The sequence below is a fragment of the Podarcis tiliguerta genome, assembly GCF_965153285.1.
Source record: "Podarcis tiliguerta genome assembly, chromosome: 6".
NCBI classification, from domain to species: Eukaryota; Metazoa; Chordata; class Lepidosauria; order Squamata; family Lacertidae; genus Podarcis; species Podarcis tiliguerta.
Window position 1 is genome coordinate 4,435,364 of NC_139539.1, and position 26,744 is coordinate 4,462,107.

General features: G+C 47.1%; 2 protein-coding genes across 6 annotated transcripts in view; both read left to right on the forward strand.

Moving 5' to 3' along the window:
- Nucleotides 1-9,094, forward strand: part of RSPO4 (R-spondin 4) — a 65,398-nt gene extending 56,304 nt beyond the window's left edge. The window contains exon 6 of the transcript XR_014512870.1: nt 9,035-9,094. The gene's annotated coding sequence lies outside the window, so the exon portion shown is untranslated. The remainder of the gene's footprint in view (nt 1-9,034) is intronic.
- Nucleotides 1-26,744, forward strand: part of ANGPT4 (angiopoietin 4) — a 210,665-nt gene that overhangs the window by 7,137 nt on the left and 176,784 nt on the right. For all 5 annotated transcript variants that reach the window (XR_014512846.1, XR_014512847.1, XR_014512848.1 and 2 more), the window contains exons 2-3: nt 20,934-21,089; nt 21,649-21,770. Coding sequence is in view for 1 of the 5 variants with exons in the window: in XM_083447476.1 (XP_083303602.1) it covers nt 20,934-21,089; nt 21,649-21,770 (278 nt within the window). In the remaining 4 variants the exon portion in view is untranslated. The remainder of the gene's footprint in view (nt 1-20,933; nt 21,090-21,648; nt 21,771-26,744) is intronic.

Sequence of the window (26,744 nt, forward strand, 5' to 3'; positions counted from 1 at the left end):
AAGTTGTATTCACTCAACTTGTTTTTATTATTGCTTGTTAGCCACCCTGAGCCCGGCCTTGGCTGGGGAGGGCGGGGTATAAATAAAAATTATTATTATTGTTGTTGTTGTTGTACTTTGGGTGGTGGGACTTCAGAAGATGTTTGCCTATGCTAATCTTGTACCAAGGACTTGTCTGTACATATTTGCCCAGGTTAAACTAGTGTAACCCCGGTCTACCTCTCCCCTTTTGTGACATGTCAGTGATGTAGCAATGATGTATCAATGATGCTGAAATATGCTCAGATTCAAGAGTGGATTTCATGCTCTTTATTCAGCTCATAGTGGTGAGGAGGAATGGAAGTTCCCCCAGAATGTCTGCTTTATATACATTATTTACACAATAGGCCCCACGTGATTGGCTAATTCTGGGATTCTCCTGTAGGCCAATCAGGTTGCGGATTCACTTCCACCTGGAACTGGTTTGGGTGGCTCCTGTGGACCAATCAGACTTCTGCATTCTGGACCCTATTGTTCTAGGACCAATCAGACTGCTGCATTCTGAATCCTATTGTTCTAGGACCAATCAGACTGCTGCCTTTTGCATCCTATTCAACTCAGTGCATAACAGATGCTGTTCAAACTGTATTCTGGGATATGGTGGGAAAGTTTTAAAAGTACTTGTCACCCCACCCTCGGGCTTCAAAATTCCTCTTTGAACCTGTTGCGCAATAAACTTTGGTCTACAGCTATTTGGTGGCTGGATTCCTTCCTTTATTCCGCAGGGATCCGTGGGCTCTGCCCGATGAGCTGGGTGACGGAGCAGCCTCGCACCTAGATTTCCCCCCATAACAAACTGGAGGGAGGCAAGCTGATTGATTCAGAGAAGGAGCTAGGAATATCTATCGGGGGGGGCAGCTCTCCTCTCCCTCCTCCCCACTATTTTCTTGGCAGCCGACTCCCTCCAAAATAGGAGACAGCCATGGCGAGGAGAAAAGTCGTCTTCCCTCTAGAGGACCGGCTGGACCTCTCGTCTGTCATCTAAGCTACAGCTGCTTGCGTCAAACCTGCAAATAACTCCATCCCTGATTGGGTTGGGACCAGAGAGCGTCCCATAGCATCCGGTGGACAACTGGAAGGAACTGAGTTCCCCGGCAAAGGGGGAGGAATCTCTGGGCCTTCTTCTCATGAGAAATGGAATGGGGGGTTGCAGGGGGAGTGATGCTTGCGAGCCCCCGCTCTTTGGTCTGCTTTCCACCACGGTCACTTTGAAATGGAGATTCTGAGCAGGATGTGTTGCGCTGCTTAAATGGCCAGGGGTACAGTCCAGGCACCGGGATTTGCATAAAATTTGCTGGTTTGCTTGCAAAGATGCAAATATAGGCTGACTTTCAGAGGGGAACCAACTCTGCCTCTTTATGCCAGGGGTTAATCAGAGCCCTAGGGAAATGATTATTGTTTTTTTAAAGTAAATTTTATGTAGTATTTTCCACACAACAACACGAAAAGTATCAAAAAATAACAATACACAAAACACAAAAGCCCGCATACGAAAAAACCAAATCCATATCTTACAAGTTAATAATATAAACACTGAAAAGAAAAACAAACTTTGACTTCCACCAATCCCACAGCACCTCCTTTACCTCTCATTGTATCTTCCTGTTTTCTTGTTTTCCTTACCATCTCTATCCAAGCATCCTTGGGGAAATTAAATCAAATGGACGTTGATGAAATTATGTGTGGCATGGAGAAAATTGATAAAGTTTTCTGCAGTTATTTATATTGATTTCTCAAATTATTACAGATCCAACCAAATTACTTTAATACAATTTCTTAAAATCAGGTTTCCCGCTCCTGTTGCGACATATGTTGCGACATACAGAAAAGTTTTCCTCCTTCCTTCCCTCCCAACACTAGAATTCATCCATTAAGCTGAATGTTGGAAGATTCTGAACACGTAAAAGGAAGCACTTATTTACGCTGCCCAGAGTTAAACTATGGAACTCCCTGCCACAGGAGGCAGTGAGGGCGACCAACCTAGATGGCTTTAAAAGAGGATTAGACAAATGCTTCTGAATACCAGTTGCTGGAAAACACAGGTGGGGAGAGGGGTCTTGTGTTCAAATCCTGCTTGCTGGTTTCTCATGAGGGCATCTCACTGGCCACTGTGGAAACAGGAGGCTGGGCCAAATGGGCCATGGGCCCGATCCACTAGCCAGGCTCTTTTTACAATGTTCTGACATTGCATGTTTTGGCCATAAGACGGCACCTCTGAAACCAGCCAGTTTGGATCTCATCTTAAAAAGAATTTAACTCATTTCACCTACACACCCACCCACCCACACCCCTCTCTAAAAAAAGTTGCCAAATTAATTAGGCTCACCTTTGTAACTTATTGATTTTTCTTTTTTTGAAAAAAGCAGGCTATACATAGGGCTGCCTCTGAAGACAGTTCGGAAACTTCAGCTAGTGCAGAATTCAGCGGCCAGGTTGCTCACCGGAGCAAGATGGTTTGAGCACATTACAATGATACTATTTCCTCACATCCAGAAACACAGGAAGGGCTTTTACTCTTGCTAGAAGCACGGCCTTGTCCTCACCGGTTCTGGAAGGCTCCTATAGAAGGGTCCCGTACACACAGAGACTTTGCGCCTGCCCATTAGGGGACATATATATTTTTAGATGTCCTTTTTATGTTGAGATTCGTAGAGACACCATTGATCCTTTGCTGAAGAGACTCGCCGATCTTTCAGACAAGTGTAAACTTAATTCTCTCCTCTTAGGCAAAGATCACAAGACGACCTGGCCAGATTCTGCACCCAGATTTGTAGGCACAGATCATCCTCTAGAATAAAATAGCTTACTAGGGAAATGCTGAAGTCGGCCTTTGGAGCACCTCAGGGTCAATTTTTTATGGTAGCAAAATCTCAGTTGTACGGGTGTATGTATATATCTCAATTTTAACTCATGAGCTATTGCTTCAATCTGCCCCAATTGTATATTTTATCTTTATGAATGTTATGTTATGTGAGCTGGTCTTTGACCATAATAAATTATCTAACATCTAACACTGATACTGGTCCCACTGCACTGGCTACCAATTAAGTTTCTGGGCCCAATTCAAAGTGCTGGGTTTGACCTATAAAGCCTTAAACGTCTCAGGACCGCACTTCCCCGAGAACTGCCTCTTTCCATATGAACCTACCCGGACCCTGAGATCATCTTCTGAGGCCCCCCTTCGTGTGCTTCCTCCTCGAGAGGTGCCAAGGTTGGCAACACGAGAACAGGGCCTTCTCTGCAGTGGCTCCCCGTCTGTGGAATGCTCTCCCCAGTTGAAGTTCACCTGGCGCCTTCATCATATAGTTTTAGGCGCCAGGCAAAAACGTTTCTTTTTAACCAGACCTTGGTTGATCTTATTGACATCCAACACCCTTTTAGAATGTGGTTCTTTTTGGGGGGGTTTTAAATTTGGGTTATTGTTTTTGGTTTGATTTTATATGTTGAGGTCTTGTTTGTGAACTGCCCTGAGACCTCTGGGTATAGGGCGGTGCATAAATTGAATTAATAATAATAATAATAATAAATCTCACTGATAAAATAAAGCTGTGTGAGCTTAAAAAGTACAGTCATACCTCAGGTTACAGACATTTCAGGTTGTGTTTTTTTGGGTTACGGACCTGCCGAAACCCAGAAGTACCGGAATGGGTTACTTCCGGGTTTCAGGGGTCATGCATGCTCAGAAGCGCTAAATTGCACTTTGCACATGCACAGAAGCACCAAATCGCAACCCGAATGTGCGCAGATGCGCCACTGCAGGTTGTGAACACTGCGGGCTGCGAACATGCATCCTGCACGGATCACGTTGGCAACCCGAGCATCCACTGTACACAAGACTGCCCCTACCAATGTGGCTTGGGACTTGATGTTGCTGTTAGTAAGTTGGGCGGCAAGACAGAGAAATTAAATGCATCCATGCCCTGAGCATCAGAATCGTTTTAGCTCTGAGCTGGCTCTGAGCAGTCCCTCAATGGAAAATAGTAGCCCTTCTTAGAAGCTCTGTAGCCACGTTAAGCTGAGGACTCTTTCCACGTTCCTCTGGAAGAGTGTCTTCTTGATATTGGACGTCCGGCTGCTCTCTTCTGTGTACACAGCTGCACCGGAGGCAGCTACTGGGAAAGTCTGGCTGACCCAGCAACGCTTTGCAGGACGAAATGTACACAGAGCACAGGGGTAGAATAGCAAGGAACTACTGCCTGAGCCTCCAGCAACAACCACGACTCCTTTCTTGCTCAAGAGCTGAATCCCACTGCTGAGACTCTTTGCTAGAGGACATGCAAAGATTTCAGCGCACTTTGCATGGTCAGATCCGAGTCAGGATTGTGTGTATTTCACAAATCCTTGATTCGCAATCACGGAATCGTGTCTGGCACAGAGCCAGGCAGCGTGAGAATCATAGCTGTCAACTTTTCCCTTTTCTTGCGAGGAATCCTATTCAGAATAAGAGAATTTCCCTTGGAAGAAGGGGAAACGTTGACAGCTATGGCGAGAATGCTGGATTCGCTGAAATGAAATTTGTAATATTTTCACAGCATTGCAAATTTCAGCAAATGCAAAGGTGAGGGTTGCTGCTGTTATTTGTTATTTTATTTATTCCACAAAGTTCCTCCATGGCTTGAAAGGCTTTTAAAAGAAAACAACTTAAAGAGGTTTACAAAACAGATAAGACAATAAGAAAAATTATGAACACAAATTTAAAACTTTGGGGAACTTAAAATTAACAGTAGACTGGAAACAGATTAAAACTCGCATCAAGTTTCTAAATATCTGGGTGGGCTTGTCTAAACAAAAATGTTTTACCAGGCACTGGGAGGAATTCAGGGAAGGTGCCTGCCTGGTATCAATTGGCAGGGAGTTCCAAAGGATCACACTAAAATATCAAGAAATTTATACATTTGTTGTGGTGACTGTTACTATTTTTATTATAGTAAGAGCTGTTTGGCAGTGAACCGACTCCCTTGGAACGTGGCAGAATCTCTTTCATTACAGGTTTTTAAATAGAAATTCAATGGCCATTTGTCATAGATGTTTTAGTTGACGCGGGTGGCGCTGTGGTCTCAGCCACTGAGCCTCTTGAGCTTGCTGATTGGAAGGTCGGCAGTTCGAATCCCTGTGACGGGGTGAGTTCCCATTGCTCTGTCCCAGCTCCTGCCAACCTAGCAGTTCAAAAGCACGTCAAGGTGCAAGTAGATAAATAGGTACCGCTCAGGCGGGAAGGTAAATGGCATTTCCGTGAGCTGCTCTGGTTCACCAGAAGCGGCTTAGTCATGCTGGCCACATGACCTGGAAGCTGTACGCCGGCTCCCTTGGCCAGTAAAGCGAGAAGAGTGCCGCAACCCCAGAGTCGGTCACGACTGGACCTAATGGTCAGGGGTCCCTTTACCTTTACCATCTATAAGTCCTGAAAACATGGGCATACCACACCCCCAGTGATTTGACCAGGTAGAGCCATTTTCACCCCTAAAGACTCCAGGATTTGGAGGTTAATCGGTGTGCAGATTTGGTGTTCGTGGGTTGCTTGGGACCTCTAATGGAGAATCCTGCAAACCACACTAAACTTCAACTCCCAGGGTTCTTTGTGGGAAGGCATGGCACTTAAAGAGGCACATCAGAGCCAGTGTGGTGTAGTGGTTAAGAGAGGCGGACTCATAATCTGGTGAACCAGGTTCGCTTCCCCGCTCCTCCACATACAGCTGCTGGGTGACCTTGGGCTAGTCACACTTCTCTGAAGTCTCTCAGCCCCACTCGCCTCACAGAGTGTTTGTTGTGGAGGAGGAAGGGAAAGGAGATCGTTAGCCACTTTGAGACTCCTTCGGGTAGTGATAAAGCGGGATATCAAATCCAAACTCTTCTTCATCAAGCTGAGAACAAATCTTTAGTGTGCGGAAAGTCTCTGGCTATGGCTAGGTTTGCATCACTGTCCATTTAAAATAAGAAGCGATGCATGCTGAACTCTGAGGCTCTGGGCTTCCTGATTGTGGCTTTGCAGGGAACCTGAAGGATTTCTCAGAGAAGGGGGGGGGTCTGCTCTCTCCCCCCCCGACCGCCTCTCCAAAAGACCCGTGTCCCCATGACCCCCATGCCACAAGGCTCCTCTTCCAAAGCAGGCCTGTTTTTCATAAATCCAGCTGGAAACACTTAATGGGACCTGTTTTCTTTGGATTCAGGTCCTGAAAAAACAACTCTGTTGCAGGCATGGCGGGGCGGGGGGGGCAAGCAGAGGGGAGGAGGGGGTTGTGAAAGAATAGGAAAATGTGAGAAAAATATTGGCCAGGCAGTTAAAGGGAAAGTTCTGCCTGCCTTCAGGCCATGATGCCTGCCTGTGGAGGCCAGGGAAATTGACAGTGTTGTTGTTAATAATAATAAATAATAATAATAAATTTTATTTATCCCCGCCCTCCTCGGCCAGAGCCGGGCTCAGGGCAGCTAACATGAATAAAATTTCAGTAAAAACGTAATAAAAAACAAAACAAAACAAAATTTAAAATACAGGTTAAAATGCAATTTAAAATGTTGTTGTTGTTAGTGCGTATGCAGAGTGCTCCCCCCCCCCCCCCAGGATGGAAGAATCTGTCATTTGTGATTTCTGCTAGTTTCTCATTTTTCCAATCTTCAATTCAGTTCAATTTCTTTTAATCCTCATGTCAATCCAGCAGCATTTTAGTGAGAATTTCTTCAAATAACTAATAGGCACATTTTGACTGATAGGCACGATTCCCCCAAGCAATTCCTCCAAATATAATGTGATCTTCAATCATTTATAGTCGTTTGTATGCACACTTCCCCCTAATATATGCGTTTCTGTACGCATTGGCTGGTTGGAGAACTGCATGGCCAAATTCCAATAGGAATTCCAATTTCGGAGGATAGTTGCACCTCCATTCATGTACAGTCATACCTTGGGTTAAATGTGCTTCAGGCTGAGCGCTTTCAGGTTGCGCTCCGGGTTACTTCTGGGTTTCGCTGCTCGTGCATGCGCAGACGGTCAAAATGATGCCACGCGCATACACAGAAGCAGCTAATCGCGACCCGCACATGCGCAGACACAGGTTGCGTTTGCTTCTGGATGTGAACGGGGCTCCGGAACGGATCCCATTCATATCCAGAGGTACCACTGTACTGGTTCGAGGGCGCGAATTAGGCAACATTATAATTGAAATTCAAACAACACTGAATTTCCTCCCATCCCTAACACACAGACACACACACACACACAGAGCGAGTGTGTACACCATGAATATTGATGCCATAAGAAGCAAGAGGCTTGGCTGAGGACACATTCTGGATCATGTCTGCTTGTTGGAGTCTGGCAGCCTAAAACTTTCTGTTTGTTCCTGCCATTACCACACTAACTTCTTAATTTGAAGATAAACAGGCAGCAAATTAAGACCCTATAGGACTCCCCCAGCCTTCTCCACCAAAGATAGCCAACTTTGCAATGGTGTGGAGAATTCCTTCCTTCAGTGGAAGAGGGGAAGAGAAAGAACGGTTTTTGGAGGAGAGAATCCTCCATCTCTCCTTTGTCTCCACCCTCCCTGAATTTCTCTCCCTCCTTCCCTTAAACTGCTGCTACGCTGCACATTTCGAGCAAATCTTTGGAAGCTTCCCAGGGACAACGAAAGCACAGATCGGTCCTGCCGTTCCCAAAATAACGAAGCATGTGCCCACGACCCCGTCCCGTTCCCTCGCTGGCACTTTTGATGGTTTTGAGTTTGTTATTCTGGCTTTGTCAGAAATCAGGGCGACAGGGCCTGGGCTTCGAGTTCCTTCCTGAACTCGAAGTTTTGCATTGCGGGAGAGATTCACTTTAGTTGAAAGGAAAACATGGGGCAGCGGGGAGAAAGCGAAAAATGAGGAGGGGGAGCAGGGGGTCTTGTGCGCTTGGCAATAGGCAACCATGATTAATGAGAGGCTGCAGAGAAAGTGAATTTGCAGGATGTCCTTATGCTCCCCCCAAACTCACTGGAGTGGTTTTTAAGAGATAGCTACAGTTCCTGCAGAGCTACTGAAACATACTCGGAGTCCTGTAGTGATTTCATGCTCTTTATTGCAGCTTGTAAAACAGCGATTGAATTCCCCCCCAAATCTCAGGCTTTTATATGCAGTCATACCTCTTGTTACGTTTCCTTCAGGTTGAGCGTTTTCAGGTTGCGTCCTGCGGCGACCCAGAAGTAGAGGAAAGGGTTACTTCTGGGTTTTGTCGCTCGTGCATGCGCAGACGCACAAAATGATGTCACATGCATGCGCAGAAGCGGCAAATCGCGACCCGTGCATGCGCAAATGCGGGTTGCGTTCTGCTCATGTTGCGAATGGGCCTCTGGAATGGATCCCGTTCGCAACCAGAGGTACCACTGTACATTATTTACACAATGAGTCCCATCTGATTGGCTGATTCTGCTTCCCTCCTGGAGCCTGATTGGTCTTTTCCTGCAGGCCAATTAGTTGTTGCGTTCAGGATCCTACCAGCCTAATAGGCTGATTAACTTCCTCCTGGAGCCTGATTGGTCTTTTCCTGCAAGCCAAGCATTCTAGGATCTTACTTGCCTATTGTTCTAGGATCCAAACTTAGTACATAACAGCTACTATCATTCTTGATGGAAGGAGGAACAGGCCGGCAGATGGAAAGCAATTTGGCTCAAATCCAGGGCAAATAACTGCTTTGCACCTCTCGGAACTGAATAGACTTTGCTGCTTTTCTGCATGTTCCTAATGCTCGGGGTCAGGAACCTTTGAGACTTTATAGTTTGGAGAAAAGGCGAGTAAGGGGCGAGATGATAGAAGCTGATAAAATTATGCACAGCATGGAGAAAGGGGAGAGAGAAAAAGCTCTTCTCCCTTTCTCAATAGTAGAGCTCGTGGATGTGCAATTTGCGTGGCGGGTTCCCGCCCCCCCCCCCCAGTGGAAATAAAGATACATGATATAGATATTTAAGGTTAATGGGCTAAATATGGCCACAACTTTATTGGTTACAGGTGATGAGCAGTATTGGCTTAGTTGTTGTTGTTTAGTCATTTAGTCGTGTCCGACTCTTCGTGACCCCCTGGACCAGAGCACGCCAGGCTGGTAGCTGGTAGCTTCAAGAACACTGTCCAGCCATCTTGTCCTCTGTCGTCCCCTTCCCCTTGTGCCCTCCATCTTTCCCAACATCAGGGTCTTTTCCAAGGAGTCTTCTCTTCTCATGAGGTGGCCAAAGTCTTGGAGCCTCAGCTTCACTTGGCTTAGGCATTGGTCCTAATAGACTATCTGGCTTCAGCCCGTCCACTTGAAGTCCAGGAACGATTTGCTACAACGTAGGCGGAAACCAAGGGACGTGGGTGGCGCTATGGGTTAAACCACAGAGCCTAGAACTTGCCGATCAAAAGGTCCGTGCGCTGGTTTTCTGGTTCGCCAGAATCGGCTTAGTCATGCTGGCCACATGACCCAGAAGCTGTACGCTGGCTCCCTTGGCCAATAAAACGAGATGAGCGCCACAAGCCCAGAGTCGGTCACAGCTGGACCTTATGGTCAGGGGTCCCTTTGCTTTACCTTAGGCAAAAACCAAGTGGCTGGTGCCAATTTGCCAAGTGGAAGAATTCCTACCAGGCCCCTCAATGGCGACCAACTGAGGTCCATAGGTCAAGGAACGAAAACCTTATAGGGAGGGAGAGTGGACAAAACAGGAACAGCTGGTATGCGGGAAAAGAGGGAGATCCCTGGCCACGCTTGTGTTTAAATCAGGCAGGCCATGCCCCCAAAGCCAGCCAATTGGCTGGCCAGGGGGTGACACGGCCGGGGATTCCCCCAATCACGTGGGGGCTGGGCCGTGACGCCCGCAATCCCACCTCCTCTGCAGGGCGGAAGTGGCTTAAGCTGAATGTGGGGAGATTTAAGACAGATGAAATAAAGCAGCACATCGTCATACTGTGGAACTCCCTGCCACTGGAGGAAGGTGGCTACCAACCTGAATGGCTTTAAAACAGGATTGGTCCACTTGGAGCTCCGTCTCTGAAAAGGTGGGGATGGTTATGAGGTTGCGGTTCCAGGGTCATTCTGACTACAGTATATGCAATTTTGCCTTTACGTACAATCCCCCCCAGAATGTAACTCCCATGTAAAACACAAATGTGGTTCATAATTTTCCCCCATTTTTTAAAAAAAATCTTCTGGGCCTTTTTATAACACACACACACACACACACACACACGAAGATCAGATTTTCATTTATGGATGCTTCCTCTTTCCCCATTTCCTGTGTTAATCCTGGGGATCTTTGAAAAAGCCTTGGATCTCTCAATGAAACTAGCTCCTGCCCCCAGGGAAAACATCATATCCCACTGGGTTCAGCAGAAGCAAAGTTTCCGTGTGAGCTGGAGCAGGCCTTGTCATGCATGGCCAGCAATTTTGGCCGGTGATCGTTTGTTCTCGGGATGCGGGTGGCGCTGTGGGTAAAAGTCTCAGCGCCTAGGGCTTGCCGATTGAAAGGTCGGCGGTTCGAATCCCCGCGGCGGGGTGCGCTCCCGTTGTTCGGTCCCAGCGCCTGCCAACCTAGCAGTTCGAAAGCACTCCTGGGTGCAAGTAGATAAATAGGGACCGCTTACTAGCGGGAAGGTAAACGGCGTTTCCGTGTGCGGCTCTGGCTCGCCAGAGCAGCGATGTCACGCTGGCCACGTGACCAGGAAGTGTCTCCGGACAGCGCTGGCCCCCGGCCTCTTGAGTGAGATGGGCGCACAACCCTAGAGTCTGTCAAGACTGGCCCGTACGGGAAACTAGCTCCTGCCCCCAGGGAAAACATCATATCCCACTGGGTTCAGCAGGGTACCTTTACCTTTTACCATTTGCTCTCAGAAGACCTCCTAGGTCTTGAGGTTTCAGATTCTGAAGACCCTGAAAAGACTTAGAAACGTCGTCATTCAGTTTAGATTGGCTGAATTGGAAGACTCGGGACAGACGAAATACGTCTTCACAGAGAGCAATCTTCAACTACGGAACTCCTTGCCACAAGAGGCAGGGATGGCCACCAATGTGGATGAGACAAATCCATGGAGAAGATGACTAACCATTGATGGCTACTAGCCACAATGGCTCTGCTCTGCCGCCACAGTCAGAGGCAGCAATGAATGCAAGTTGCTGGAAACCACATTGAAGCTTTTGAATTCTGGTGCTGGAGGAGACTCTTGAGAGTGCAAGAAGATCAAACACATCCATTCTTAAGGAAATCAGCCCTGAGTGCTCACTGGAAGGACAGATCGTGAAGCTGAGGCTCCAATACTTTGGCCCCCTCATGAGAAGAGAAGACTCCCTGGAAAAGACCCTGTGGTTGGGAAAGATGGAGGGCACAAGGAGAAGGGGACGACAGAGGACGAGATGGTTGGATAGTGTCTTCGAAGCTACAAACATGAGTCTGACCAAACTGCAGGAGGCAGTGGAAGACAGGAGGGCCTGGCGTGCCCAAGTCAGCTGCCTCCGACGAAGAGTCGGACACAACTAAACGACTAAACAGCAACAACAACAACAACACATAGGATGGGAGAGGGCTGCTCTTGTTTGAATCCCGCTTGCATGTTTCCCACAGGCCTCTGGCTGGCCACTGTGAGAGCAGGCTCACACAGTGTTTTTATGAACGGATGACACGATGGACATCACGGTCCCCTTACATCCCTAGGTACAGGGATGTGAGGACAGCATCACAGAAACACCCAACTATCCAATTAATACAATTTCTGCAGACTTCTACAGCTTAATCACCCTTTATGGGCTGTTTCTCTGTATTCATCGGGACAGTCTGTTGAGTTGCGCTGGAATGAAACTTGACTTGAGCAGACTAATCCAGTTAGCAAGTTTGTCAAGAAAAGGAACTCAGAGTTCCTTCTGGGGTATGTATTAAAAGGACAAAAAACAAACAGAACACTCACTTCTGACCCTCTATTTCTGTCTTTCCTCATGTTGGCCTCACTTATTTGGGTCACTTTCCTGTAAAGCAATCCAAGCTGTCATTACACATTTTATCCCTCTTATTATCTACAGTTGGCTTAATTGCACACCATGTTCCCCGTTCTAAAACACGGCTCAAGGCTCTCACTTCTGAATCATTGTGCACTGCATGCAACAACGGCGTGTAGATCCAGACACGGCTTTCTTTTTTGGTGTACATCTGATGGCAATCTGCTTGCAAGAGCAAATCAGCTATTTGTTGGAAGTCAAGGATCATACATAGAGTATACATAGAAGTCAAGGATCATGTCACATAGAGGAGGGAGAAAGGTTGTTTTCTGCTGCTCCAGAGAAGCGGACACGGAGCAATGGATCCAAACTACAAGAAAGAAGATTCCACCTAAACATTAGGAAGAACTTCCTGACAGTAAGAGCTGTTTGACAGTGGAATTTGCTGCCAAGGAGTGTGGTGGAGTCTCCTTCTTTGGAGGTCTTTAAGCAGAGGCTTGACAACCATATGTCAGGAGTGCTAGGATGGTGTTTCCTGCTTGGCAGGGGGTTGGACTCGATGGCCCTTGTGATCTCTTCCAACTCTATGATTCTAAGATTCTATGATGCTATGATTCTATACAACTTAAGGGTTAATCATCTTGATGTGAAAGCCAACTAGCTGAGAGAGAGAGAGATGTAGAGGTGTTGGTTAGCCACCAAACAAAGTGGCATGACCCTCACTGAAGAAGAACATCTTCTGATTGGCTGTGTAGTTCTGAGGGAATTTTCCTCTGTATGTTTGGTTGAATGTCTCCTTGCGAAACAGGGAGGTGAGTCGCCGGGGGATCAGCACCGGCTGTTACCCTGACAAAGATAAAAGGCTGTCGGACACGCCCCAGGTTGCGGGAACAACATTGCTGCATGCTAGATCCTGCCTGAGATCCTGTGCCTGTCCTTGCCTGGTTTCCTGCCTCGTGTCCTTCCTTGGCCCTGTTGGACTGACTCCTAGCAGAACCTTTGGTTTCTGGACTGGTCCTGGACTGCGTTGCACGGGTTACCCCCGGGCCCAGCACACTTGGCCTAAAGTTAACTTCCTGTAACAGATTTCCTTTCCCGACCAGGAGAGAACCACACATCTGGTTTGCCCATGTGAGGACAGAAGGCTGTGCTAAATGGACCACTGGCCTGCTCCTTCTTATGCTCTTACACCAAACAAACGTTCTGGAAAATATTTGCGACAAACAAGAAGCAGTTCACACTCAGCCCTGATTAATTCAAGTCAGCTGCCTCTACTTGCTCCATTTTTTGCTCCATTTAACCAACATTAGACATGCCCCTTTCCACAAGAAAATGAGAAGCCAAGCTGCAGTTGGTGGGCATGTCGTTATGGGTAATGTGTTCCTCCCAGCCTCGACCCGTGACCACCCCCCAACCTTTGTTTGTGTTTCCTGTACTCAAATTTGTTCATTTTCATAAACAAAACTTTTGCCCTGCAAAATTGGAGGATTAACAATGTGACACTAAGGGAAAGTCTCCAGGAGCTGTGGGCATTCACACTGACAGGTTCTCTCCAGATACTACCCTCGGCTCGACAAACGGCTCCTAATGTGCCACGCAGATGATGTAGGTGACGCCACACATTTGAAGGATTGAAATATTTCTCTCCATCAAGGGGTGATATGATAGCCATGTTCAAATATATAAAAGGATGTCACATAGAGGAGGGAGAAAGGTTGTTTTCTGCTGCTCCAGAGAAGCGGACACGGAGCAATGGATCCAAACTACAAGAAAGAAGATTCCACCTAAACATTAGGAAGAACTTCCTGACAGTAAGAGCTGTTTGACAGTGGAATTTGCTGCCAAGGAGTGTGGTGGAGTCTCCTTTTTTGGAGGTCTTTAAGCAGAGGCTTGACAACCATATGTCAGGAGTGCTAGGATGGTGTTTCCTGCTTGGCAGGGGGTTGGACTCGATGGCCCTTGTGGTCTCTTCCAACTCTATGATTCTATGATTCTATGATCATTCCAAACACCTTTTGAAGAGTCCACCCCCAAGCTATTGCTAAACCCTCAGCTTTCAACAATCCGCAGCAGAACATCTGTGCACATCATTGCACAAGGGAGGTGGCTGCAAGGGAGTTTATTCCTGTTAGGATATTTCCGTTCCACCTTAAAAGGGAGCAGGATGTTTGTGTCACAGCCTGCGCATTTCCTGTTTCACAGGATGTTTCTGTTGTGTCTTTGTTTTCGTTTCTCTCTCTCTGCCGGAGACATTGAAGCAGGCAGTCATGTTTTTCTTTGTTCTGATCAACGCAGAAATAAACTTGTAAATAATGCTCTCCTGAGTGCATCTTTCGCTGTGCATATCTGAGAGCATGCATCGGCTCTGGAATGTGGCAAGCTATTTCTAGAGCTCCTGTCGCTAATTGCTGATACTGCGTGTCTACGGGAGATCGATGGACGTCCGGAGACGACGTGGAGTCATGATGGACTTTGTCTCCCTGGCAGTATCCCAACAATTCCCCCCCAAATAATATTTATTATTTTCAGTAGATAAACATAGTAAGAAAAGATTAACAATAATAAAAACAAACAAAAAATAGGAGAAAAAGAGAAAAAAGAAAAAAGAAACATACAACATATTACCACTTAATTAATTAAAATTAAGTACCATCCATCTTCATAAACATAGTGTTTGACTTCCTTGAATCTCTTCCATCCAAATTTCTTAGTAATTATATGTAGCAGTTTCCAATATCAGAGGTTCAAAAGACCATACCACAGTCCTAATCATATTACATAGCTTTCCTTATCGTACATTTTCTTATTTATAAATTTAATTCCATTTGCAAGGGAGTTTATTGTGGTGTTAAGAGGCAACATCTGAGGCTGAATCCAGATGTCTGCTTCCTGCAATCCAGCCTATTAAATCACCATGGTGAATTCTCTATCACCATGGTGATAGAGAATGGAAAACTATTGGCACTGCTGGCATCTTTGTGTGACTGCCTCTTGTGGTGGGAGGCTGAATTGCAGGAGTTAACATTTTTAGAGAAAATGAGCTCGCTCTGCCCATTCAGGTTGACCAATGGTGCTTTCTAGACAGGGAGGGGCTTCCTTCTCCAGCTGAACCTTGCTCTGGCACAAAGCTTTTCCTTTATTCTGCTTTCTCCCCTGGCTCTGCTTTACCTTTGGTCCTGCCTTATCCGTTCTATCCACTGACCTGTCTCCTGGTTCATCTGCTCCTGCGAGGGCTACCCATAGCTCAGACTGACTCTCCTCTTCTCTATTGGGATATTCCAGGTCATCCAGAGAAGGGCATATGTTCAGGACAGACAGCTATTATGGACCGATGGTACTCCATGCCTCAGGGTCTTCTTATGTCCTTAAGCTGGGGAATTAGCTGTCAGAAGAATTGTGTCTAACAAAGTCACTGTGTCCAGAAGTGTGTTGCCGAAGGAGGGGCAGAGGGTAGACTGGGGTTTATTATGGGGCTTGGTTTGACCTGCCCTTCATGGATCGGACCTAGTCCTTTGAAAGCCATCTGCATATGTCTTGGCATTGTCGGGAACATGGCTCATCTGAGCGCAAGAGTCAGACTCAGAAATTGAACTAAGTGAGAGAAAGAGCCAAGAAGGGGTGATTCGACCCCCCCCTTCCCAAAGATGACACTGTTAGCTCTCAAGGAGAGGGAGAGTTGAGAGGCAGCTAGAGCATTGCTAGGCAACCAGCAGATAAGCAGAGGACTGAGAGTGTGTCAAGTGGAAGTAGGGAGGTAGGAAGGCTAGCTTCTGAGTCCCCGTTTTAGGAGACTGGATAAGGTCAGAGGACAACGGAAGGGCAAGAGGGGAAGGGCGGGAATTTGGCATCCTTCCTGCTGTGAAAGGGGTAGAGATTCAGACTGGCCAATGTGAGCAGGCGAGAAGCCGTGCTCTGGATGTTAGAAATAAATGAACATAAAACTGTCAGAGAGTCATTACTTCTTATCAGGGCTTGCTTGTCTGCCTAAGACCATTATAGGCATCTTGTGATGCAGGAAAACTGGTCCTTCACACCCAGAGACTCCTAGTTCAAGGCCTGGTCAATCCGCAGTAGGAATCTCTTTCTGCTACGTTCTTGCTTCAGGGGCCTCAACAGCATGTATTCTGAAGTCCCCATTTCCCTGTCTCCCACAAGCCCTTCCAAAAACAGGGGGCACCTGGGATGTATCAAATTAACCAAACAGTTGATTCACAACAACCTCTCCTAAAAATAGGCCAGTTTTGGGAAACTCATCTCCCTGGTGGCTTGAGAAAGAGGAAGGGACATCTGACTTTCATCTGCGTCCTAAGCTTGAGGCGTCTTTCCGTTTTTCTCAGTGACAACTCGCGGATGCCCCTCTCTGCCGCTGCGTCTTCTTTGCCCTCAGCCAGATCAGACCCAGATGCTTAGCGGGACTTCGCTGGTCAGCTTTTAGATGTCACGTTCCAAGGCAAACCTCACTTGCTGAAACAAAATGGGAACCGAAACATAGCCCTTCTGCAAAATTTGCCCTCCAGCATCCTGATCTCTCAGTGGCCAATCAGATGCCTTAATGAAATGCCGCAGGCAGCATCCGGGCACAAGAGCTCTCTCGCTTCTTGTGGTTTCCAGCAACTGGTATTCAGAAGCATCTAGTTATCGTGGGTAGGAGCCATCGACAACCTTTTCCTCCCTGAATTTGTCTAATCCTCTTTTAAACCCATCACTGCCTCCGGTGGCAGGGAGTTCCATAGTTTACCTCAGTGTTTTTTTCTCTAAAAAACAAATGTTTGGGGTATTCTCATTTTGACTCAAGGAAATCACCATTTTATAGTTCAAATCGGGAAAAAGCAAATGGACAAAAGTACAAAGTTTCACAAAATGTTTAGGGGTCTGTGTATCCCTGCGTACCCCTAGCAAAAAGCACTGATGACAGGAATTGGACCTTGTGGCGTTTGCCCTCCTAGGTGTGCGACATCATACTGGGTTCATAAGGAAAGGGTTTAGATGTTGTTGTTTAGTCATTTAGTCGTGTCTGACTCCTCGTGACCCCCTGGACCATAGCACGCCAGGCCCTCCTGTCTTCCACTGCCTCCCGCAGTTTGGTCAGACTCATGTTTGTAGCTTCGAGAACACTGTCCAACCATCTCGTCCTCTGTCGTCCCCTTCTCCTTCTACCCTCCATCTTTCCCAACATCAGGGTCTTTTCCAGGGAGTCTTCTCTTCTCATGAGGTGGCCAAAGTCTTGGAGCCTCAGCTTCAGGATCTGTGCTTCCAGTGAGCATTCAGGGCTGATTTCCTTCAGAATGGAGAGGTTTGATCTTCTTGCAATCCATGGGACTCTCAAGAGTCTCCTCCAGCACCATAATTCAAAAGCATCCATTCTTCGGCGATCAGCCTTCTTTATGGTCCAGCTCTCACTTCCATACATCACTACTGGGAAAACCATAGCTTTAACTATACGGGACCTTTGTTGGCAAGGTGATGACTAATTGTAAAATGACTAACCAATGGGAACCCAAGGGGCAGAGTTAACTGTGTTTAAGATTTAAGCACAGAGGTTTTTTGGGGGGGGATTTAGAGTTAGGGTGGTTGAGAAGACAGTCTAGAGTTAGAAGAGACAGAGAAGATAAGTCTGTGGGTTGGGCTAGGCTGGTGTGAGAGAGGGAGAGAATTTGCTAAGAGGAGTCAGTCAAACAGTTGAGACAATCAGTCAGAAGGTATTAGGAAGGTATAGCCTGGTAAAGAAACTAAAGTTAAGATACTGACAGGAGAAACCATAAACTTGTTAATGTTTGTAAAATAAACTTGGTTTTTTTGGTTCACTTTTAACAACGGTCTGGACTCAGTGTTTTACCCGAGAGTAACGGGTTGGTGGCAGCGGGGAAGCGAGCACAGTGGTGGCACAGGGATCAATAGACCGTTAAACGTCCGGGAACCCTGTGTGATCGCCACAGACCTGTATAGAAATACAGTGCCTTAGCCAACTGCCTGTTGTCTGTGTCCATGGAGATTTCTTGGCCGGGATACTGGAGTGGCTTGCCAGTTCCTCCTCCAGGTGGATCACGTTTGGTCAAAACACTCCACTATGACCTGTTCATCTTGGGTGCCCTGCTCGGCATAGTTCATAGCTTCTCTGAGTTATTCAAGCCCCTTCGCCACAGCAAGGCAGTGATCCATGAAGTGAGAGCTGGACCATAAAGAAGGCTGATCGCCGAAGAATGGATGCTTTTTAATTCTGGTGCTGGAGGAGACTCTTGAGAGTCCCATGGACTGCAAGAAGATCAAACCTCTCCATTGTGAAGGAAATCAGCCCTGAGTGCTCACTGGAAGGACAGATCCTGAAGCTGAGGCTCCAGTACTTTGCCCACCTCATGAGAAGAGAAGACTCCCTGGAAAAGACCCTGATGTTGGGAAAGATGGAGGGCACAAGGAGAAGGGGACACCAGAGGACGAGATGGGTGGACTGTGATCTCGAAGCTACCAGCATGAGTTTGACCAAACTGAGGGAGGCAGTGGAAGAGAGGAGTGCCTGGCGTGCTCTGGTCCAGGGGGTCACGAAGAGGCGGACACGACTAAACGACAACAGTCCACTGCACCATCAGAGCTGTTATTTGTGCTGCATCCTTCATGCTGGAATCGATGTGGCTGGGATTCCATATTCCTCGACTCCAGGCCAGCAACTGGGAGCAGTCCATCAAGCGGGTGATTTGCTCAGTTAGCAAGCCCTTTAAACAATGCAGTTGAAACTATAGCGGATTGATCACAGCAATTATCTGATTAAGGCTGGCTCTCCCCTGAAGCTCTTTCAGCTAAAGGCTTGGAATAGGAAGTGCTTCAGAGGAAATGACATGTTTATTCTTACCCTGCCCCAAGCCATGCGGAATGGTGTTGGCGGATCCCAAGGGAGAGATGCACACAGACCTTTCCCAGCTGCCGGCCAGTTGGAGAAGGGGGGAGAGGAGAAGCAGGAGAGGGAGCGGGGGCCGTGGGCCAGTGCTTTTTGCCTTCTTTTCATCTAATATATCAGGGCCTTGGGGGCAAAGATTGTGTGTGCCGCACAACAAATGCACAGTTGCTACAGGGAATCCCGTGTGGAGTGCTCCTCTTCAGGGTGCTGGAGAGCCATGCCCGTTTCCCGAATACTCCATTCCATTCCCTGCCCCACCTGAAATAGACACTCGATATTCCGTGCTCACTGAGCATGCTCAGTCTTCCTTGGGAAGTTTTTGTGAGTTCCTCCCCTCAATAATAATAATAATGATAATAATTTATTATTTATACCCCACCCATCTGGCTGGGTTTCCCCAGCCACTCTGGGTGGCTTCCAACAGAATATTAAAATACAATAACCTATTAAACATTAAAAGCTTCCCTAAACAGGGCTGTCTTCAGATGTCTTCTAAAAGTCTGGTGGTTGTTTTTCTCTGACATCTGGTGGGAGGGCATTCCACAGGGCGGGCGCCACTACCGAGAAGGACCTCTGCCTGGTTCCCTGCAACTTCACTTCTCGCAGCGAGGGAACCGCTAGAAGGCCCTCGGCACTGGTCCTCAATGTCCGGGCATAATGATGGGGGTGGAGACGCTCCTTCAGGTCAAGTGATGCTGTTTGGGCAATAATAATAATAATAATAATAATAATAATAATAATACCCTGCCTATCTGGCTGGGTTTCACCAACCACTGTGGGCAGCTTTCAACAGGATATTAAAAATACAGTAAAAGATCAAACATTAAAAACTTCCCTAAACCGGGCTGCCTTCAAATGTCTTCTAAACGTCAGATAGTTGTTTATTTCCTTCACATTTGATGGGAGGCTGTTCCATAGGGCGGGTGCCACCACCAAGAAGGCCCTCTGCCTGGTTCCTTGTAACCTCACTTCTCACAAGGAGGGAACCGCCAGAAGGCCCTCGGAGCTGGGCCTCAGTGTCCAGGCTGAATGATGGGGATGGAGATGCTCCTTCAGGTATACTGTTCCGAGGCCGTATATGATGATTCACACTCAGACGACAAGTTCACTGTTAGTATCTAGGATCTCCTTTTTAGAGAGGAGAATTCGGGGAGAGCAAATGGCTTTCCTCCCTGCAGATTCTCTGCCAATTCATCTTTGAAAGAGCCCCTATTTTCTCAAAGAAGCTATCCAGCTCCAGCATTGAAACCTGTATGTTGGATGGAAGCAGGATTTTTGCAAGAGAAAATGGGAGTCTAGAAAACGAGAGGGATTTCAGGGACACCATAAACATCCAGCGTTTTTCTTAGCCAACATTTCTCAGAGAGATTAATTTTTCCAAAAGCAGATTCCACCCCCAGTCTCTCATGGGAGGCAGCGTTCCAGGTTTGCTGACAACATGTCATGACCTCTAGATAACTCAGGATTTTGCCTGACCACAAAAAGCATCCCTGAGCATCATCTTGGTCAAAGTGCCCTGGGTTATATTTCTCAAGAACTGCTCCAGATTTGGCACCATTGTGGAGCCAAGAGAATCCAAGGTGCCTCTCTAGAGACAAACGCTGCAATTATTTCATCTGAATGTGTTTCTCGATTATTTCTTCCGAAGGAGGAAATGAGGAGGGGGGGAGAAAAGAGGACTTTTTGTCGAATGGGCTGGAGCAGTGGTGTAGCGTGGGTTGTCAGCACCCGGGGCAAGTAATTTGTGCCCCCCCCCCCCGCTGCACTGTCCCTCCCCCAGATAGTCCCTCGCTCTCTCTCCGCACCGCACCGCACGCCTGGCACCCTCCCCTCCACAGTGGGCGGCGACCCGGCAGCTCAGATCGGATTCGCACAGCCAGCACTGCAGTGAGAGAGAGTGAGTGAGCCAGGTAGGGGCAGAGAGCTGCGAGTGCGAGCGCGCCCCCCCCCCCCGATGTTGCGCCCGGTGCGGCCGGCCCCCCTGCACCCCCCACGCTACGCCACTGGGCTGGAGGAAGGCAAGACAGAGGGGGAGGAAAGGTCTTGAGGAGTTTGCCCTTAACATTTTGACTCCTTCCCCTTTAGCTGGAGAGCTACATCCAGATGAATATGAAGTCGGAAATGGTGCAAATCCAGCAGAACGTGGTACAGAACCAGACGGCCACGATGCTGGAGATTGGAACGAACCTCTTGAACCAAACAGCGGAGCAGACCAGGAAACTGACTGATGTGGAGGCTCAGGTGGGTTGGGGAAGCTTTTCTAATGGGGAAAGAGGGTTGAAGAAGAGAAGAAATACGGAAAAATTGTTATGTCAGTCTAGATGATACCCTGGTGTCCCTTCCAAATCCGCAATCCTGTAGTTGTGAGGATAGAGTGCATTATTCGTTTATAAAATATATTTATAGGCGGGTGGCACTGTGGGTTAAACCACAGAGCCTAGGACTTGCCGATCAGAAGGTCGGCGGTTCGAATCCCCGCAAAGGGGTGAGCTCCCGTTGCTCAGTCCCTGCTCCTCCCAACCTAGCAGTTCGAAAGCACGTCAAGTGCAAGTAGATAAATAGGTACCGCTCCGGCGGGAAGGTAAACGGCATTTCCGTGCACTGCTCTGGTTCGCCAGAAGCGGCTTAATCATGCTGGCCACACGACCCGGAAGCTGTGCACTGGCTCTCTCGGCCAATAAAGCAAGATGAGCGCCGCAACCCCAGAGTCGGCCACGACTGGACCTAATGGTCAGGGGTCCTTTACCCTTTACCTTTATACTTCATTCCAGCTTCAGGTTTCCTTCTGTGCCTTGCGCAGGTACTCAACCAGACCTCCCGCATTGAGATCCAGCTACTGGAGAACTCTCTGTCCACCAATAAGCTGGAGAAGCAGCTGCTGATGCAGACGAACGAGATCCACAAGCTGCAGAACCGAAACAGGTAGGTATAGGAACACCAATGCAGGTGTAGGAACACCTGGATTCCTGCAGAGGTGCCTCTTTGCAAGGCAGAGAATATATTCAGGGGCTCAGGGCTGCTGCTGGAGGTGGGTCTCTTTATGTCAGGGGTCAGCAAACTTTTTCAGCAGGGGGCCGGTCCACTGTCCCTCAGACCTTGTGGGGGGCTGGACTATATTTTGGTTTTTTGGGGGGATGAACAAATTCCTATGCCCCACAAATAACCCAGAGATGCATTTTAAACAAAAGGACACATTCTACTCATGTAAAAACACCAGGCAGGCCCCACAAATAATCCAGAGGTGCATTTTAAATAAAAGGACACATTCTACTCATGTAAAAACACGCTGATTCTTTGACCATCCACAGGCTGCATTTAGAAGGCAATTGGGCCAGATCCGGCCCCCCCGGCCTTAGTTTGCCTACCCATGCTTTATGTGCATCAATGACCTATTTACAGTTGACCAGGCTACAGCCTAGAGCAAAACACCTTCCTCGCTTTCTGTTCTCTTGCTCTTGTTGCTTTCAAAGCTATTTCCTTTGGCCACATTGTTATCTGGTTACATTGTCATTCCTGCATTGCAGGGGGGTTGGACTAGATGACCCTCGGGGTCCCATACAATTCTATGATTGTATGTTTATTTGTAGTCCTGCTTCTGAGTTTCCTTAGTCACAAGATAGCCAAGTGTTGGTAATAGCTACTGGTTTTCTTATAAATTAGTTACCCTACAACTGTGGTAGGTTGATGGTTTGTGCCTGCTTTCTAAGTAGCTATATATACCGGTAAATACTTCCAGCTATATATTTATTTCACCTTTACGTTTTTGTTAGCAAGAATGCATAAAAATATTTCCATGCAATATTCTTTGCTGTGTGGTCTTTTAAACTACAATATTCTCTCTGTCTGTCTGTCTGTCTGTCTGTCTGTCTGTGTTTGTGCATCTATGTCACACACCTGTGCCTATAAGTGAGTTTATCTGGGAACCTATAGCTGTAAACTGGGTGTTGAATAAATGTGCAATTTATTGTTACTGTTACTATTATTATCTTCCTTTGTGTGTTGGACCACTATTTTGAATAATACTTTTTATGGGCTAAGGTAGAGAGAGCGCTGGGGAAGAGTTTATGGAACCAAGTGAGCGATGCCCAAAAAAGTTTTGGAATCACTGTATTTACAAGACCGCCTTTCCTGGTCTGCCCCGCAGAGGACCTTAAGGTCCATGAATAATCATGGTCCCGGGTCCTAAGGAAGTCAGATTATCCTCCACCAGGGCCAGGGCCTTTTCAGTGATGGCTCCGACCTGGTGGAATGCTCTGTCCCATGAGACCAGGGCCCTGCAGGATTTCACTTCCTTCCGCAGGGCCTGTAAGACAGAGCTATTCCACCTGGCTTTCAATTTGAACTTAGTCTGATCTTTTATTCCCCTTCCTTCCCTTCCCCTCCCCTTTTTATGAAGATTACCCGCTCTGGGATCCCACAGCTAATTCTCCCCTGGTCTCACTGGCCCAAATAGGACTAACTTAGCCAGCTAGCCCTGGTGATCATCTAATGTTTATTGGATGGATTTCCCCTCTAAATTGATTTTTGAATTCTGAATTTATCGTTATTCACATTTTATACTGTATTTTATGCTGTTTTCTGTTGCATCAGTTAAGTGTTTTAAATTTGTTGTTAGCTGCCCTGCGTCCAGTTTTCTGAACCAGGAAGGGTGGGGTATAAATAAAAAAATATTTAAATTAAAGCAAATCATTCTCTCTTTCATTAGTTGCTACAAACACATTCTCTTGGGTAAAAGGAATCTCCAGTTTACTAATCATATGAGCCAAGAACCCGGTAGGTTTCCCTGTCCAGAAATGTACTCAGGAGACTTTGAAATAAATCTATCCTCAACTGCAATTGGCTCTCCTCCTTATCTCAGTTTTGCTCTCCTGGGCTACAGATCTCAGCTTCCAAAGGACTGAGTTTCTCTTCCCAGCCATCACCATCCATGGCTCTGCTGATATGTGAGGACCTCTTGGTTTCTCTGTAATTCCAGCAGCGTTGTCCAAAGGAGCACCTCGTTCCATTAGGTCACTAATGGATTTGTTGGCCGAGGACCAATGTGTGGATTTTGCTGCTTGGTTCCCAGAAGATAAGGAGCAAAGGATAAAGCGATTTCCACTGACTGGGGATGGAGGGTGTGCAAGTTCTCAAAGTGGTGCAAGATGCAGAGCTGTATCCAGCATCCATCCTGTAGAAATAATGGGCATGGCTAAGGTCAGTCCATTAATTCCAGTGGGTCTGCCCTGTCGCCAGTGGCGCTGTGGGTTAAACCACAGAGCCTAGTGCTTGCCGATCAGAAGGTCGGCGGTTCGAATCCCCCGCGACGGGGTGAGCTCCCGTTGCTCAGTCCATGCTCCTGCCAACCTAGCAGTTCAAAAGCACCTCAAAGTACAAGTAGATAAGTAGGTATCACTCTGGCGGGAAGGTAAACGGCATTTCCATGCGCTGCTCTGGTTCGCCAGAAGCGGCTTAGTCATGCTGGCCACATGACCCGGAAACTGTACGCCGGCTCCCTCGGCCAATAAAGCGAGATGAGCGCCGCAACCCCAGAGTCGGTCACGACTTGACCTAATGGTCAGGGGTCCCTTTACTTTTTACCCTGAGTAGAGTGTAGTTAAGTAGAAGCCATAGTCTAAGGTTACCAGACGTTCCTGTTTCCCAGGGACAGTCCCCAGATTTAGAAATCAGTCCCCTATCATTCCTACTGAAGTTGTCACCGGATTCATTGAAAAAAATCTGGTAACCTTACCACAGTCTGTCTGCCAGCCCACAACTGAAGTCCCCTCCTGCCTGGGTGGTCCCAACATTTAGTTGATGCATCAGATACATCCATGAGCTTCATCCAGGTGGTCCATGACATATCTCTGTATCCGTGGTTGAAGATGGGAAACAGGACATCCATCGCTTTAAATATTCCTCTTGCTTTTTTAATTCTACTTTTTAATCGCTTCTTCCGTTGTGTTTTACTGCGTTATTATTTGAATTTCTATGGAATTTCAATTGCTACAGCAGGCGGGAAAATCACTAAGTGATCCATCCGAGACCACCAGCAATTTTCAAGAGGCTATGGTGGCGCTGTGGGTAAAAGCCTCAGTGCCTAGGGCTTGCCGATCGAAAGGTCAGCGGTTCGAATCCCCGCAGTGGGGTGCGCTCCCGTCGTTCGGTCCCAGCGCCTGCCAACCTAGCAGTTCGAAGGCACCCCCAGGTGCAAGTAGATAAATAGGGACCGCTTACTAGCGGGAAGGTAAACGGCGTTTCCGTGTGCGGCTCTGGCTTGCCAGAGCAGCGATGTCACGCTGGCCACGTGACCCAGAAGTGTCTCCGGACAGCGCTGGCTCCCGGCCTCTTAAGTGAGATGGGCGCACAACCCTAGAGTCTGTCAAGACTGGCCCGTACGGGCAGGGGTACCTTTACCTTTACCTATGGGCAAAAAAGGGGGGGTTGGTGGGGAGCTGCTGAGCTAGATGAATCAGTTTAAAACGTTTTGGTCCTTTGCGGGAGAGAAAAACGAAAATCTTCTATGAAATATGTAAATAAACAATTGGGCACCACCTTCAGATCCTTGGAGGATGAAGATTCGCTCGCAGTTAGCAGCACCCTGCCACTCAACTCTCATAAGACCAGTACAAAAGAGCATTTAGAAATCAAAATTATTTATTTATTTATTTTCAAAAAAAAATATTCATTTTATAACACAAATAAAGAACACAAACAAAAAAACCAAACAATACAAACAAAATCTTGTCATAGCCTTATTTTCCTAAACATTGGTAAGTGGGCTCCCCCAAGTCCCACCTATCTGATTTTCATTTTACTTCATCTTTAGCAGTTTACATACATTATAGTTTCTAACCATCCCCCCCCCACACACTTAAAATAATTTATCACTTTCAAATAATACTATTTTAAAATACACTACCTTCTACTTCTAACCTGACAGCCTATATCCACTTCCAAAGCTATTCAAAGATTTAAATATTAACATATTTTTTTCAAATATTCCTTAAACTAGAAATCAAAATTAAAAGCTATATGGAGTCGCTTTGGAGTCACTTTGGTTTCCAAGCTTCAGTTCCCCTCCATTCTTGCGAAGGATCCAAACTGTGCTGAGATCAGAGCTCGTTGCATCCCGGCCAACTGGCTTCCCAAAGTTTTGGGGGATGGTTTCTCTTGCAACCGCAGCACTTTTTGGATTGCCCCCAAGAGGCGTTTGCTGTGCCAAACTGTTATGAAAAGCCAATTTATGGCCATCTCGCCTGGCCAAAGAAAGGTGATGGGGGCAGCGGGGAGAGAAGCCAATCATGCAGCACCAACATGGCGCAGAAGCGTCACGAGAGAAGTTGTCTTTTTTTGTCTTTTTAAAAAATGAAATCCCTGATGGCTGCAAAAATAAACTGATGAAGTGCATGGTGATGACAGCAGCAACAGCAGTGACAGAGTCGTAGAAGTTGCTTGTTCCGGCCTTTGTTGCTCCAGAACACATCCACGCACTATCTCCTTCGGGGACGGTCTCTAAAAATGGCAAGCATGAGAACATACAAAGAGCCCTGCTAGATGCTGGATCAAGCCAAAGGCCCGTCTAGTCCAGGATTCTGATCTCACAGGGGCCACTGAGATGCCTGTAGGAAATCTGCAAGCAGGACTTCAGCACAAGAGCTCTCTCTCCTCCTGCAGTTTGCAGGAACTGAAATTCAGAAACGTTTCTTTCTCCAGCTGTGGAGGCAGAAAAAAGTTGGCATGGCAAGTAGCCAACAATTGCCCTCTCTTTGGCAGATGAAGGTGATGGACTATATGGAATTGGCAAAAATGACTGGCAGAATCAGAGACCAGGGAGAAGAGACGGTGGAGGAAGATTGGAAGAAATTTAAAGACTATTTACAGAAATATTATAAAATTAATGAATGTTAGAATGAT